Here is a 17,410-nt window from a genome sequence, read left to right as displayed (position 1 = left end):
TAGTGTTTAATATTCTGAACTTCTCTTAACAGCCGATACATATTCTGATCACAGAAAGAAAATGGAATTTAGTGTTGGCCCTGAATTGTAAAGCAATGATAATTTATAACACAATAATTAAATTATAGGTGCAGCAAATAAAAAAAATAAAAAATAAAAGCCATTCTACTATGAAATATAACACTGGAATCAAATTAGATTCATAAAAATAAGTGCCAGATTGTTTTGAAGAGATGTGGTGTGGCAGAGTAAAGCCAATATGTAAAGGAATGTTCGGAGCAGAATCTGAATTGCGATTTGATTGCATTATAAGTAGGCAGTGCAAACAGAGAAGTGTTGGGTGGAGCAAGGCGGGCTAACAGAGGAGATGCATGGCATAATAACCACTCTGTTATTCATGGTAATTGTGTTTCCCCTACTACAAGGACTGGTGAACCTTTCATTTCCTCCTCAGGGATTGGACATGATGGAGGAATGGAGGCTTCTGGGGTTGTTCGAAGAGGATTAAAAAGGATGCATCATCAGTTGTCTCTCCAAATGGCTGCTGATCCTTGGACCTCTCAGCCTCAGACTCACAGGGTGGCTTTTGCCACACACTGATTTCAAACTCGTCAACTGAAACATTGCGGTGCTGAGCACCTCAAAGGGGCCCAATTACTGCTGCGCCAAGTATTCAACTTAACACAACTTAAATATTTATGAGCTTAAACATAATGAAAAAAAAGAATCAGATACATACAGGCAAAAATAATCAGTCGTGCAAGTAAAGCAGAATTTACACATGTTGGTGCACAGCTACTTAAGGTGTCAGCCAGGAATGTAACATTTCTGCTCTATAAAGTAGGTGGATTCACTTTAGAGAAATGGAAAGTACATTTACACATCAATCAGTAACGGTCAGAAATGTTTCAGTCAACCTGAGTCCAGCCTTTGTCTGTATATGAATAATCTGGGCCTTTATCCAAAAGCTCCAGCATGTTCAGCAGCTAGTCCCTGTGCTAGTACAGAATGCACAGTCAGATTTTAGATTCTCTTAAAAACAATTATTTGTCATGACACTCATAATAATAACACTCATAAGAGTGGCGTGCATGAACAACAATGGGAAAGACACATGCCCTGCAGCCAAAACAAACCGCTAAAAGGCACAAAATTGCTCATTAGAGCTGAGGAGGACGGCAAAAAGGGTGATATATCGGTTACAGATTAAAGCAGGCATTTAATCTTTAGTTGAACACTTTTGATTAAAGCGGATTTAAAAACAATAGTCATCATGCAACTCAAAAGCGTCTTTGTTAGATCTTTTGTTGTCTAGTAAACAAGCACATATTTAATGCTCCACAGCCTGTTTCTGTTAGCGGTAATAATTTGTCCTCCCACAGAGACAATACAATAAGGATAAACACAAGTGCTGCGATTTGAGCAGTTCCTGCAGAGAGACAGACGACAACCTGGAGGAGTTGCTTGTTGTTGTTGTTCTTGTTTGTGTAATATTTTGACCAAATCACGAAAGAACAACAGGGTGATAGTCAGTCAGCATTTGGTCACGCACTCTTCAGGAGTTATCGTCCACTGGGACTGAGTCTCACCTGCTCCAATATGGTGTTGATCCTGCCCACCTCACAGTCAATCACGTAGCGCTTCTCTTGCCTCCTGTCCATTTCCTCAATGATACGCCTGAACTCTGCTGCATTAGTGGTGCCGCTAACAGAGCGAGCGGTCACCTGCCAATTGTTGGCCACGGCTGCCTCCATGATGGCCTGCAGAATCGAGAAACCTAGAGAGGCGGAGAGAGTGGCACAGAGGATGAGACACTGGAACACGGTGAGCTGAGCTCTGGCAGGCAGCGGCAATGCTACTGGGGCATAGCTGGCTTAACTACATTTAGAGCCACATCACTATTTTTAGCATCAGATAGCCTTTCAGTAGCGTAAAATTGATCAAGTATTGGGATAGTCATTTCACAGATTCCTTTCTGAAGCCCAAAAACGACTGAACATTTCGCCTTCCATTTGGTGACACGATCAATCCTTGTGCTGAGGTCTCTGCTGCAAGGACGTGCGCGCGCGCACACACACACACACACACACACACACTATAGAGTTAGCAAAATGACAGAACTGAATCTGTATACGTTTTATCTATATCTGAGGCTGCACAGCAGAACTCCAGTTTCTCATTAGTATGCAAATGTGAAAATCACATCCTCCTCTGCCCACCCCTCAAACCCCTCATCCAAATGCCTTAACATTGATTAGAAAGGGAAAAAACTGTCATTCCAAACAAAAATACGACAAAAAGAAAAACTGCAAAATTAAATGAGCACTTGTTTCAGTGACAAAACAACAAAAAATAAATAAAAAGATGCAATGTCATGATTTATCAGCTCATTATGATCTAAAATAGCATTCCAAAGTCTTGCTGTCTAGAGTCTCGACTACGTGGGCAAGCATGTGAGTGTATGAATTTACATTTGCATATTTAGAAAGTCATATCATAATAAAGAGAAAGGGCACAAATCATATTACTAAAAAGATCAGTGGGTGATGTTATTGCACATGGAATCAATTAAATGCTGGTATTTGACTCAGCCACATGTTCACGTTGAGAGCACGGTGAAACACACCATGGCCCGCGTCTCCTTGGAGGAGCGTGCCAAGTCTTTTAAAGATAAAGACAATAAAAGATTCATCCAAAATGGTGGTAAAAGGGGACCATTATGTCTCCAGAAGAAAGGAGGAGAGCCCTTCTAATGATTAATTCACACATGAAATATTTTCATTTAATGGAGTCCTTAGAAACACTATGGTCAAATCACATACCAGAGAATGAATAATGGAGTCCTATTTCTGGTAGGATAGATCACGCATAAAGAAGGCTAAAGCCTCCCCCAATGTACAATGGGTAAGACAAGAACATGGAGGTTATTAATAACAAGCAAGCGTTTTGCTGGTATCTCATCAAGCCATGGGCAATGCATACAAGCCCCGACCCCAGACCTGGGGGGGGGGGGGGGGGGGGGGGGTTGCGCCGTACCGGGCAACGTCACGGTCCTTGTTTATGATTCTCTCATAGGGGTTTTCAAGCTGCTCTTAGTCTGACCCGTCACCCAGGACCTGTTTGTCATGGGTGACCCTACCAGGAGCCTGAGCTCCCGACAATAGCCAGTGGGATCATTCAGGCACTCAAACTTCCCAACCGCAATAAGGTGGCAGTTCCCTGTTTTTGCAATTCCCTTCACTTCCATTCCATCTGAATGAATGCCAGGCGGTGTTTTTTTTCTCACTTGTAAATGCTCCAGAGACGCGTGGAAAGCAAAACATACTGGACACAAGAATATGAAGGTAAAATTCTAATACAATCATAAATAGAAATCTCAGGAAACTTTTAAAATACAAAGGAAAATCTCAAAGCGGAACGCTGCAGGGATCTGGACTTCATATATGACTGTGTTTCCAGTTTCCCTGCCTGGGGTCCAAGGTAGGAGGAACATGAACATGAATTTTGCTCACTCTGCGTCTACACTGCATCAGATGATCTTTTGGCAACCAGCACAGCAAATAGCTTAGACTAATGGACATATTGTCATCTTTCCAGATGTGCAATGCATCCTGCCCAGAGACATCAGTGTACAAGGCCTTGAGCTTATGGGGCAATCCATAAACTTGTTAGATTTCAGACTATTTTAATGGGTCTAACTTTCAGCTCGAGCTAATTATCATACATCGTAATTACAGCTGCTCATGTAATTAATTTTTGGCTTCATAGTTCGCAGATCTGGACACGACATGAATTTAATTATTTTGGATTTTGGAAAGCAAAACATACTGGACACAAGAATATGAAGGTAAAATTCTAATACAATCATAAATAGAAATCTCAGGAAACTTTTAAAATACAAAGGAAAATCTCAAAGCGGAACGCTGCAGGGATCTGGACTTCATATATGACTGTGTTTCCAGTTTCCCTGCCTGGGGTCCAAGGTAGGAGGAACATGAACATGAATTTTGCTCACTCTTATGGGAAAGGAGAAAACACTGTCCTGTCAATCAGATTAAAATCACACAGTGCTTTTATTTTGAAATTGCTGATTTGTGCAGTGCTGATCTTCTCCTGCCTCCAGCAAACCCTGAACTGCGTTGGAATAATTGGATTCATTTAAGATTCTCAGAAGATTCCATGCTTGCCTAGTTTTACATTTGTATGGAAATTAAGAGATGGAATCTGGTGGTGGTAAATAGTTTGTCAAGAAATGAATTGCCTTTATTTTTGTCTTTTTTCGACGCTCAGCGGAAAAGTTCATGTCTGGCAATTTAGATTTCCTTTGAGCAACTTCATTCGACCGCAGCGACGAGCCGTTCCCCCACCAGCAGGTAAAAAAGGACAAATTTTGTTATTTCATACTCACTCATTGACCTATACCTTGCAATCAGATATTTTTGACCAAAGTCCATTTTATTTGCAACCAATCAGTCAAGTTAACCCCCTAAAACAGAAATGGAGACCCTGACATATGCTTTTCCTTCAGATATATTTCCAAAATACCGAAATGCTGTGCACCCCACTCACCTCCAAACCATCAGAAGCCTGTCAGGTCTTTCTAAAAATGTATTACTGTCAACTACATAAATTATGGAAGACAACAACAAGCTATCCTTATCACCATCTATAAATTCCTGCTGTACGGATATGCCAGCAGGAGCATGTGGCATGCAGCTTCTGCTGATCCTGCTCTTTACAGCTTGTCATTGAAATGGGGAGGAAATTAACATGATGCAAGCTATTCTCACGTTATCAACTGTAAAAACGGCAACAGCTAAACAGTGCAGCACAGCAGAATTAGTACATTTGTACAAAAATATATAGAAAGGGATAAGTTCCTATTTTCAAAGTAAGATTATAACAGGTCTGATCGGAGGTATGATCTATATCCACAGCTTTCTGTAGCCTCTCAAAATCGGTTTCTTCATCAAGTATTATTTTACATTTTGAGCCCCATGTGAACCAGATTTTCATACTTGGACACAAACTATCTAGTCCGCCATAACATGTTAAACCATATTCCCTGTCAAAGTGTGTTATCGCATTCTAATCATGTATTTTCTGTTGCTTATTTTAAAAGAGGTGGAATTGCGTCATGCTTGTATCGTGTATAAAGGAGAATCACAGAACCCCGTTTATGCACCGTGTAAACAGTGCAGTGTGATTTTTAAAATTCTTCATGAATATATCAAGACTTGGACGAAACAATGTGAGGGAGAGAAGGTCAGGCAGTAGTCCACAAAGCAGCAGGATCGAGGAACACGGCAGCACTCTCAAGCAGGAGGAACAGTGCCCGGCCCAATTACCCAAGATCAATCATTCTGACAACAGACGCAATACAAAGTGAGTCATATCTATATATAAATGGGAAACATCCTGCAGATAAAAACAAATGAAATGATAAAAGAAGACCAAGAAGCCAGGGTGCAAATGTCTTCCATTATCATTTATCTGTACAAAACCGTGTAAAATAAAATCATCCAGCGGTCATGGAAAAGCCAGTGCAAAGAAGTGTGACAAGCAAAAGCTTGTCTTTTAAAAATATTCAGCAAACACTAAATGAATCAAGTAAATCTTCTGTTCTAGAAGTAAGCTGGGGTTGGATAAATGATGCTGAGCTAAACATGTCTATGGGAACCCTCTGGGTGATGCACCTCACAGGCAATCCCACATCCTTTTCCGTGATACCACAGATGTTTATTTAGGCGATTGTGTTTGCCACACAGAGTCGGGCTTATGTCTCATTACCAGAAGTGTTGCCATTCTGCAGTTACAATCACCTGAGGCTGTGCACACCGAACATGTGTGATTATACCTGATAATAAAGGAGAGAATTCATGCAGCTAGTCAGCAAAATCCCAGCACAAGATGTCGTCTTGTCTGTGTGTGATCCCTCAGCACCACTAGTGAGAAAACACGAGAAAGCACCCTTTAGACTGTCCTTGTGAGTAAAGAGTGGCTAATTGGACTAATGGTTTCCCTTAAAGTAGAAACAGGTGTGATGAATTGCCCTCAACGCTTCCCTACCAGGGTAGAAAAGTGATGCACTTCATAGAGGTTGCCCTCCAGGCTACAACATGAACTGATCTTCAATTGACTGAAAGGGTTAAACAATCAATAGTTCCTGGAGTGTTTTTATTATAGATGTGCATTAGCTTTAACCCGTGTGCTATAGAATAGTGAAAGATAAAATCATTTATTGCTTCTGTATAGACCAAAATCATTTTGTTGGAAGTTGATGACCTTGGGCTGCACACTACTTTCCTAAAGTGGATGAATTCAAATCTTTAAATCCACCAGTCGGCTGTTGATTGACCAGTCTTGAATAAGTGAACTTGGACACATGTTTGGTCTGCGCTGTCAATTTCTCTTACATTTGTCGGCTAGAAACATAATACTTAGTGTGCCAGGTTTTCACAGAGGCATAACTACAGTTTTCAGGCTTCAACTAAAGGAGGCAGGACTAAAAGAACTGGTGTGTGATTGTATAACGAGGAAGTTACATTACTGAGCTGAGAGGGCAGTATCAGATCCACTCATTCTGGTGTAACAAGGAGTGAATGCCGTGGGAGTGAATGCATTTTTATAACAGAAAGAAATCCTGTTCAGCTGAAACAGAACGTGGAGCAGTGTATGAACAGCTGCAATGGGTGGAAACTCAATTATTGCTGCGTTTTCTTTGAACATATATCAGAACATCACAGAGTCTGCTATCAGAGCCCATTGACACCAAGTGTACTTACAAATCTAAGCTTTTGCGAATGGCATACTGTGCATACATTGCACAGCAGCTGAGTGAGAGCTGCAGTGCTCTTCCCCATCCGTGAACCCGGATCTTAACAGGATGAGTTTGGAAGCGTCACCCGTGGCGGCTCGGCAGTAATTGAATTGAGTTGCATCTAATCTAATTGCCCAGCTCTTTTGGTTCTCTGCCTCTCATTAGGGTACAGAGTGGTGCAGTGTCTCAGGCCTCTCTCTCTTTCTCTCTCTCTCTCTCACACACACAGACATCTGGTCTACAACCATGTTCTCTAGGTATATAATTCTACATGCCACCATATTTGTTACATGTCCTCATTAATACAAAATATGGGTTAGAGTTATTTCTGATCAAATCAAATGTAATGTAAAGCGTCTTTGAGTGTCTCAAAAAGTGCTCTATAAAATCAATGCTTTGTTATTATTATTACATCCTACTATTTGGTAGGCTGGTCATGGAGTAAGCCTGAGATCTTCCATCCTCTCTGGCATGAGAAAGGTCCATTTCAAGTTCTGAAAATGCCAAAATCTTAATTAGCCGCGTCAGTGTATGTTCTAATTTCCAAACGTCCTCAGAGATGCTTTGCCTTCACTGCCTTTGAAAGGATGCAAAATAAATAGTGACAATATTTAAGCCCTAGTGAATGTTTGCCTCCCGGCTAAGTATGTGGTCCCAGGGCTATCAGGATCTCTCCAGTGTTTGTGCAGTAGAGATAAAAAACAAAAACAAAAAAACAACTGTTTCCTCTCATAAATAATCTGGAATATAGTACAGCACCAAAAAAGAGAAAAGCCAAGGAGACTAGGTGATGTTTGTTGACGAGATGGACTGACACAAAATTAAATTTCAAAGATTAGTTTCTGGAAATCATGGAATTAAACAGGAAAAAAAAAATTACCATCCAGGATGGTATGTTCTTTTTGCATTTTAGTGTTTGAACACCAGCATCCGTGGCATGGATCGCCTGCCCATCTGCAAAGGATCATAAATGCTGAACAATATTTACAGGTGTTGGAACTAAATAATTTGCCATCCAGACAACGTTTTAGGGGATTTCCACGTTTACTTCATTGAGATGATGACAAGGAGGAATGAGATGAGAATATCTGGCCAGCTGCTCATACATGATAATTGATTTGAGGAAAGTGTTTAAAATTAAGCAAGAGAGAAAATGCAGACGCAGATAATGGGAAACATCATTTCTAAGATTAAGACAAGGAAAAATACAAGTGGATGTGAAATCAATCTGAGCTGCATCATGAGCTCCTTCCGCCGTCCCTGGTCACAGGGCGAGGAAGCTTCGCCTTGTTGAAAGGCAACATTAAACATGATGTGAATGACAATCTGCACCCAACAGCTCTGAAGCAGCCAGAACATTAGGACTAGAAGCAAAACAGCCTCACGGCCAAGAGTTGTCCTTATAAAACAGCCAGCACATGTAGAATCAAACACAAGTAAGCATGCTGTCTGCATCTACAGAAGTGCATGCATGCAGGAGGAAGGAGAGAAACAGTTTACCATGTTTCCTCCCACAGACTTTCTAGAGCTTCTCCATCTCTCCCTGCCTTCTTTCTCTCACATATCTTTATTGCATACTTCGACATGGCAACAGACAAGAAGGGAAGGTCATGCAGAGTCGTGGCTTTGTGTGTGTTTCTGAAGGTGCTAATCAACTGCTGTGCTTTGCTTGTGTGTGTGTATATATATATATATATATATATATATACACACATACACATTGTTGTATTGGTATTTCTACAGACCCTGTGACATGATGCAACGTCAAAGCAATCAACTTCAACATGAAGAAGCTCCCAGCAGTAATTTCATGGCTGCTGAGGCCAGCAGTGGGTAGGTGGTGCAATGGCTTTATTCCAGGTTCAGTTAGAGACACTGAGAGAGCAGAGAGGTTTATTGTGACAGACGATAGCACTTTCATTACTCCTCTTTGGTATTATGTTTTAAAAGGCATTGCGGTAATGCATAGGCTGCTGGTGCAGGCTGGCCTATCTCTATAGTGGGATTTCACTTTGGTAGCAACACCAGTTTATTTGTGCAGAAGATGGCCACTGATGCAGCGCTTCACCCATATTTCTTTATTATTATTTTTCTTGTGCATTTTATGGCTTATCTGATGTGCCATTTCTAGTCAGTGTGTCCAAGCTGATTTATTCTCCTGATGCATGCATAATTCAGCTGTTATGAAGCCAGCATGAAGGAGAGAGCCGCAAGAACAAGAGGCATATGTGTGTGTCTTAAGTCTCAGCTGGGTGCAGCTGATGCGCCATTACAATAGGGTGTGATGAGACCACAGAGCTAAAAAAAAAAAAGAAAAGCTGCAGTGATGCAGACAAGGTTACAATAGGGAACTGGCATTCACACTTATTATCTCACATTGCGATCACAGAGTTTAAATCTGCAGGTGCAGATGACAATACTGTACTTGACAAGATATTATTTGCGTGAAGTGCATCAGAACGGCATAATAATGTCTTGGATAACAAAAAGTAGGCGATGGCTTTTAGTTCTACATGTAAAAACACTGCTGGTTTAATCTGCAAACGTATGATGGTCATAAGATAAAATATAGGGCAGGACGGTGGTGCAGTGGATAGCGCTGTTGCCTCATACCAAGAAGGTTCCGGATTCTATTCCTTTCTGTGTGGAGTTTGTGTTCTCCCCGTGTCTGCTTGGGTTCTCCGGCTTCCTGTCACCCCCAGAAACATGCATCTTAGTCTGTATGTGTGTGTGTGTGTGTGTGTGTGTGTGTTGATGCGATGAGCTGGGGTCTCATTCGGGCTGTACCCCACCTTTCGCCCGTAGCCAGCTGGAATAGGCTACAACAACAGACGTGACGTTTTGAGTTCGTCTCATTCACAAGGAAATGGATGGATGATAAAATGGAAACCACAAAACACTGCATGTAACAAGATGTCAACACACACACACACACACACAGTTATACATGAGAAAACAGAGCCCTTATTTAATGCCTTAGTTTATGTGCTGAAAGGCAGGACCATCCTCACTGGGTTTGGCATTAGGCTACGTTGGTTGATTTCCAGGTTGTTTACGACAGTAAGAGCGAAGCCAAATGAGGACAAACAAACCAAAGGAGAGACTTGATTTGTTTGGCCGTCAAAGGCGAGCAGCGAGAGCCTTTCGTTATTTGACTCGTTTAGGGAACAAACCCAACTGTCTCTGGATGGCTAATTAGAGGGAATGTTGAGGAATAGGCAGCGGGCTTCACTTCAGTTACAGTATAACTGACCGCGGCTGATTGCACCCCCCCCCCCCCCCCCCCCCACCTCAGCCCCATTTTGTCATGTACGTCATGCTATCTTTCCACCCATAGTAACCCTGCAGGAAATAGAATGAGAGAGACCAACTGACTCGGCCATTCAAACCTCCCATTTGCAAGCCTCCTAGCCCTGATTGAATATATCGCTCTGCCAATTGTACCCGGCCGGCTTTATCTTGTCTGCTTCATTAACAGCTTATCAGCAGCATCTGCCATTCATAAAGATGGATTGCATGGTTAATAGTCTTGTATTAAAATAGTTAAAATGTGAATTAAATATTCTTTTTTTTTAATAACATTTAGAGATAATCTAAGGGACATTTCAATATGAAAGAAAACCTGTTATCCTTTGCCAGGTTTGACTGTGGGACTGAACTGGTTTATTTTAACAGCATGGACGCAAACCCTCAGCAATAAATAAAAACAAAGTAAAATCACCTTCATGTTCTCCCATCAATTCGTTTTCTAGTTCCTCGACAACCTGCAGCTTGAGAACAGATTAACCTGTAGTATTTCTATGTGCTTTGTAGGTGGTTGGGCTCAGGAGCTCAGTCCAATTTGTCTTTTGATTTTATCACTTTATTACTTGATTGGTTTGGGATTGGGTTGAGTTGCATTGTTGTAGTTTTTACTGTCAGAACCACACACTGGGTTGTAAAAAATAAAGGAACCATGGGACTGCATAGTATCACTTGTTTTTTATATTTGTCAATGAATTTACGAAGGGGAAATGTTTGATTTGAATGATTGATTTGAAATGTTTGAATTAGGGTTCGGTTCAGACTGCTGTCCAGTTGTGTGATAATAAATGAGCAAGCAACTACTTTAGAAAGTAAATAAATATCTCTTTAGGACATCAATCTTCTTTTTGTGTACCGGTATATCAAAAAAAATGTCTGAATATGTTTTTGGAGAGTATCTAGATATATGTATTAATAATTATATTTGACAATAAAACTTGCTGAAGTAAAACCTGTATAAGCGCCTGTATCCACTCAGTAGCTCAGGAGCAGCGACCTCTGATGATCAATACCACACATGAGCTTACTGCTGCAGATGCTGAGAAGACTCTGCTGCAGTCGAGGTCAGAACAAATATTGACGCAGTCAATGTAAGAAATGCCCCGGAGATATGTTTGGGTCTAAATCTTGAAAAACAGTTTCCACCTGGCAGATTGGCATTCAAAGAACATTTGACGTCCTGATGTTATAACGAGGCTTTGACATCGAACACTATTCCATCTGTAGCTTCAACTGTCAGCAGGTCATAACACTGAACTCTCTGTACAGCAGCTACAATCACCGTCATTGATTACAACACTGAATGGCAGACAGGGAAAACGAGATGCGCATCATTGCTCTCGCTGTGTCATCGATGCCTTGACGCAGCTGTAGATACTGAAAGAACGTTTTTAATCCCTTCATGGACATAAAGAAATGGTAGTTCCAGCATTGACCACAAAATTCCACGAGCGTTCCAAGCACTTGTGTTAAGGTTTTACATAACTTAATATTTAGATTTTAATGTATTTATTTTTATTTTTGCTTAGCTCAAGGTGAATTGATTTTCACCAAGAATGATCAAATAAAAATAATGCATGTAAGGGAGAGCTTAGTGTGTTTTACAAGTAACAACTTTACCCTGCAAAACAAGATTCTGTTTCTTCAAATTTTGTGCAGAAGCTGCTGAGGATGCTGAATGTTGTTGACTTTAGGCTCCGCCTCCCGGGATACTTTGATATATGTAGCCCTCATGAATATATTTATGATTCCTCTTTTCTAGCCTTGTCAGATGTTTGTCAGCATTTTGATTGTTGCATACTCCAAAAGCACCTTTCTAAACATCTGCCTGTGATGGCGCCTCGCTCGGCCACTGCAATGCATTTATGGGAGGGAATTTTGTGGGGGCCCTTTGAGCGAGCCCATCGAGCTTTGAGATGGAAAGGACGATGAGAGCAAGTCAACCTACACGAAAGAGATACGGAATAGAGAAGTGTGACGATAGAAAGATAAAGAGTGACTCGTAAATCAAGGAGAGGTGAGATTGCTGAATCGGTTTATTGTACCTGGGAGAGGAAAATAAAGTCTGTGATCGTCTGTCTGCAGCACAGATCTGGCAATTATCTGGCCAAACCTGACGGCCAGAACATAAAGGCCAAGACACATCTACCGCCACCCGATACAGGCCAGGAGCTTTAAGGGGAAATTTGTCTGAAAAGTAAAAAAAAAAAACAGCTCGGCAGTTTTTTTTTTACCATGATGTTTAGGGCTGATTTGATAATGGAAGATCTGCATAGATCGCTCTTTTTCTGCCTCGGTGTTAACTCAAACATTCTTCAACAATATATAATATCAGATAGAAGACATCTATATAATTATTAAGGTGGTGCCAAGCTGCCAACGGTGGCTCCATATTGGCATTTAGAGAACAAATTTCCCTCCAGAACATCTGAACTTGATGCATATGAGCCGTCACTCTCTGACTGAAAGCCCTGCACTAAAGCCTAAAAGCATTTTTTGTTCTCCCGATAACAGAGACAAATGAATAGTGTGGTTGTAATTAGTCTTTTATATTGACTGAATGAAGCCTCTTGGTGGAACCCGGAGAGCTGTGTTTTTCTCCCTAATAGAAAAGTAGGTAGAATAATTACAAAGTTCGCTCCAGCATTGTGAATGATCAATGCATTTATCAAATCGAAAAGCAAAAAAACGTTACCCAGGAAAATAAACAATCTAAAGCAGATGGCCATTTGTTATTTGGATTTGTTTGTTGTCTATCTAAATTAGAAATATCCCAGGAATCTAAAATAGAAATCTGGCAGACGTGTCTAGTCTTATGGGCCTTACTGAAATATTGATTGATTGTATTTTTACCGGGGTAAAGTTTATTTACATTTAAGGTCAGAAATCACTGAGATGCTTTTTTTTGACGTGTCAATTTTCTGTTTCAGACAATGCTGCCACAAGAAAATCACAGAAAAGCAATAACCCGTCGGACCGAAAGACAACGATTTCTCATCGACTCTCAATCAGGTGATCCAAAGCAGCCTCTCAGTGGCGGAACAAAGAAACGGCTACATCCAGACCACAGCCAGTGTACTTGCACCCCATGGCATACTTGATTGTGAAGAATAACTAGAGCTCAGGAGATCAAGAATATAAAGCAACTTTTTTTCTAGATAATCAAGAGTGGTAAGAAAAAATGCCCCCAATGTTGGTGTTTAGGACATATATAGTATATATATAGTTTATTTAGTATATTTAGTATATGATACTCACTTGTATGTGCTTTACTCAACATCGGCTTTAACGTAATCATTTACAGTATCTTGCTGTTAATGTTTATGAATACGGAACTGCTAAAATAAAGAAGACAGACATGAGAAGTTTTCTGTTAAGTTTTCCTTTTGATGTTTACCGGTAGCCGGAAGGTTCCAAAAAAAAAAAAAAAAAATCTCCTTTGAAAACTATTTTCCCTTGTCACTCCTCTCAGTTTAGCCAGCAGTCACTGACCATATTGCCTGGGGAACTGCACAGGCTGATAAGCGGAGGTAGAGGCTCTCTGACACATCTGTCTGATGAGCCAAGTGTCAAAGCCCCCCCAAAGTGCAGGATGGAGTGCATCAATAAACTGCTTTAATCCCCTCTTGGGGCCAATGTCCTCACACTAATAAGGGATCGTCTTACACCGCTGCTCGTGAGGACTGAGGTAAACGTGGCTTGGCACGGACCTCGGCATGGGGATGTACAGTACGCAGGGAATTGTCTGTACACATCTAATAGGGTGTAAATCACTGGCACCTGCTGCTGCCTTAATCGCTCGACTGAACTGGTGTTTTGTTCCCCCCTCTTTACTCCACCTACCTCTTTTGCGTTCAATCCATCGTTTCTATCTTTAAAGTTTATGTGCATTTGTCACCGTTTTCTCTCTCTCTCTAACACCTCCTCTGTGTTTGCATTTCAGGCTCTTTTATCCACCTCCGCTCTTTATTGAACAGCGCCCTAAACCGTTTCCCTTGCTCGGCAGCAGAGGAGAAGAGGTGGGATCGGGACTGGCAGCTGAACCGTATGGGTTGCGTTGAAGGACGTGTGGGTCGCTCACATCCCGAGGGAAGATCCAACGGGTGCTCTAGTCAGAGTGACCCTAATTAACCACATGTTATCTGCAGGCTGTGTGGAGGATTCCAGCCCTGGACCTTTTTCAGCCCTGCAGACAGGACTTCATGCTCAGCCTCACAGCCAGACACTGAGAGTTGGTGGTGTGAGGCTGGACCCAAAATAAAGAGCTTGCATTGAGAGCTTGCTGCAGAGAAGACAAGCTGCTTGAAACATACCTGCACATCAGGACATTTTAATAATAAGAGAACATTAAGGGACTAAATGCTTTGCCCTGTTGTCAGGCATTACATGAATAGTGCAGTGCTGTGTTGAAACAAAGTCTGGGAGCTACACAAAAGCCCTCAGTGAGGCAACACAACGCAGCCCCCACAGGCAGCCAGAAGCATTTCCATAGAGGACATTTCAGCAGCAGCTGTGACATACCTCATTTCAGATGAAAGACGAGCCGATATCAACAACATGATTAAACAGAAGATTAACTGACACCAACCAGCCAACTGTTTAAAGAATGCAAAGGTTATAGCTCATCAGAAACGCCATTTCTTTGAGTGTAATGTGTTATTACATATGTTATGAGCTGCTGGTGTCATTTATTTCACATTACCATAACAGCAAACTACTAGAATAAAGCAGCGCAGTGTTAACAGGGGAAGCTGAATCCATCCTGTGTTAACCCTGGCATGCGGCCGCTATTCTGCGCCACTGCAACACTTCCCGCGGTTCTGACTCGAGGCCCGCGCAGCCACCTACCTCGCTCGGTGTCGTAGAGGTAGACAAACTTCTGCCACTTGTAGTGAGAGAGCACACTGAGGACAGCACCCCGGAGGGCGGGGCGCATCTGGATGACAAACTGCACCTCATTATCAGTAGGGTAACTGGGCGTGACGAAGGAGGTGTGCAGAGCGCCGCAGAAAGAGGTCAAGGTGTTCATGGACTTCTTGTCGTAGAATCCAAAGATGGCGTACACTCCGCGGGAGAACTGGGAGCAAACTGCAGGGACAGCAGAGGGCAAGAGGACATCAGTGTAAAGACATGAATCAGCAAAAACATGTTTTTGTTATTTTCATTATGAATTTATAATAGCAATTATTGTTGACTATCACATTTATTCAGTCCAAAAAAAGATGCATTAAATTGTTTGATGATTCTAAAACACCAAACTGTCCACTTATTAACCAACATAAAATGCATAATACATTTAGTTTTATTTCTGATAAGTTGCTTCTAATAACACTTAATAAATTGCTTATTTGTATACAATGAATAACTTGAGTGTACTTTGCATACATTTTGTAAATACTTTGCAACTAGTATAAATTTTAAAGAGTAAATGTATTCACTAATCAACACAATACATATAGATATTTAAATACAAAAAAATGTATGACTGATATCATGATGCCATGAACACCATGGTGATGTCAGCCTGGCAAATTGCTTGGCATGAAACCGGTCCGTGGCAGGAAAAAGGTTGGGGACCGCTGACCTAAGGTTTCCAGCCCCCCACCAGGAGCTCCCACCAGTTACCAGTCTGCTCCCTTATCCACAGTGAGCGACTCACTGCAGCAGCAGCGAGAGCCGCTGCCGCCTCTGTTGCCTCCCATGGCAGAGCTGTAAAACACATCTCTATCCGTCTCAGGCAAAAAAAGAAAAAAGAAAAGAAAAAGTGAACACAGCTTCACTTGCTTTTGTGAATGCCACAATGTCAAATCAGGTCTATTGAGGATATAGAGTATTACTTATGAAAAAGCATGCATATAGAGATCATAGTTTTATATGTGCAAATATGTTTGCACATTAGGCTACGTTGGTTGTTTGGCATTAGACACGATCTAGAGTTGTGAACTCTAGATCGTCTCTAGATCGTCTCTAGATCGTGAAATGACTATCTATTATTGTTATTTTGATTGTATTACTAAATGATTTGAACGTTTTTCATGGCGACAGAACACTTGAATGAATATGACAGGTCTTTTTTTAATCAGCGTATAGTTAAAAAAAAAACATGTTTTTATTTGTTTATGTGCTCATCATGCACTCCAGTGGGACGGCGTAAATTGTCAAGCAGAATTGACTTCCATCCAGCGAGAAGCCATTAATGTGTGAAGCAACATTTGGAGCTGCAGATGTGCTTTGCCTTCCCGCCGTATCATGAGAGGCTGTGCCGTTATTCTGATTGACTCTCAAATGCTCCCGCTGGGTAATCAAGCATCCTTAACATCCGTAAATACTTTCCCGCATCTAATACAATGGCTGAATGACAGGTGGGAAGGCTGAATCTAATCTTGTGTAACAGTTATGCTACTTTTTTTTCCTTCTTCCTGACAGATATTCTTTTAGTTTGTTTAGTGGGACACAGCAGATGTTTTGTTTGAACAAAGCATTTTCAGCACTAATTGATGCTGAACTAAGCGGTGTATAATTTTGCCTTCACTGAAATGAAACACAAGAGCATTAATGCAACACACAGTAACCTTGATTTTTTTTTTCTGACTCTGAGAATGTTCCTGTCTTTGTGAAGAGTAGTGTAAACACTTTCAAGCACGCAGAGGACATGGCAGCACTCACATACTCAGCTCTTTAGCACAATTGCTGTGTTGAATAAGCGATCTCGTCACTGTTGGGATTTACCTCATCCCTTATAATTCTATTCCCTCTCTATCTGTCCAGCTACAGACATCTTTCCCAAGCTGGAGGCATCCGTTCTTTGTGACAAAGCCACAGGTAAGCAGGCACACACACGGAGAGAGAGGGGGGAACATGTGTGCTGATAAGTAAATCAACAGGTGGACAGCAGTATTGTGAGTTGCTGCTGCAGGGTGAGTGGTACAATCTCCCCCACTGAATGCCGGCCGGTAGTTCGAGGCCTCACTTTTCTTTGCACACTCTCTTAATTTGAGCCATCGCTGACAAAGAACCTAAACCTGGGGGGACCGGCCTCTTTCTCTCTACTCAGCTGTCCTCTGCTTATTGGGTTGAGCTTTGAGCAAGCTCGAGGATCAATTACAGATATGTCCACACACACCTTCATCCACCCCCTTGTCGTTCTCCCTCCCTTTAGTGTTCCAGTGTCTTTATTCTGTAACTTTTCCAGGGTCTTCATCACATTGTTGTGGAATGCTTCATGCATTATTGATGAAATGACACGTTTAAGTCAAAGAAGGTCCCGTTGTGTTTTGAGGGCACACA

At 41.5% G+C, this 17,410-nt stretch overlaps 1 protein-coding gene across 1 annotated transcript in view; it reads right to left on the bottom strand.

Annotated features, from left to right (window-relative positions):
- The window catches only part of gria3b (glutamate receptor, ionotropic, AMPA 3b), a 63,895-nt gene that overhangs the window by 29,327 nt on the left and 17,158 nt on the right, over positions 1–17,410 (bottom strand). The window contains exons 3-4 of the mRNA XM_068740246.1: positions 14,972–15,211; positions 1,590–1,777 (exon numbers count right to left, since the gene is read on the bottom strand). Coding sequence (XP_068596347.1) covers positions 1,590–1,777; positions 14,972–15,211 — 428 coding nt within the window. The remainder of the gene's footprint in view (positions 1–1,589; positions 1,778–14,971; positions 15,212–17,410) is intronic.

This window comes from Brachionichthys hirsutus, chromosome 6 (assembly GCF_040956055.1).
Source record: "Brachionichthys hirsutus isolate HB-005 chromosome 6, CSIRO-AGI_Bhir_v1, whole genome shotgun sequence".
Taxonomy (NCBI): domain Eukaryota; kingdom Metazoa; phylum Chordata; class Actinopteri; order Lophiiformes; family Brachionichthyidae; genus Brachionichthys; species Brachionichthys hirsutus.
Note: the sequence above shows the minus strand (reverse complement) of the source record. Positions and strands in the feature narration are given on the sequence as shown.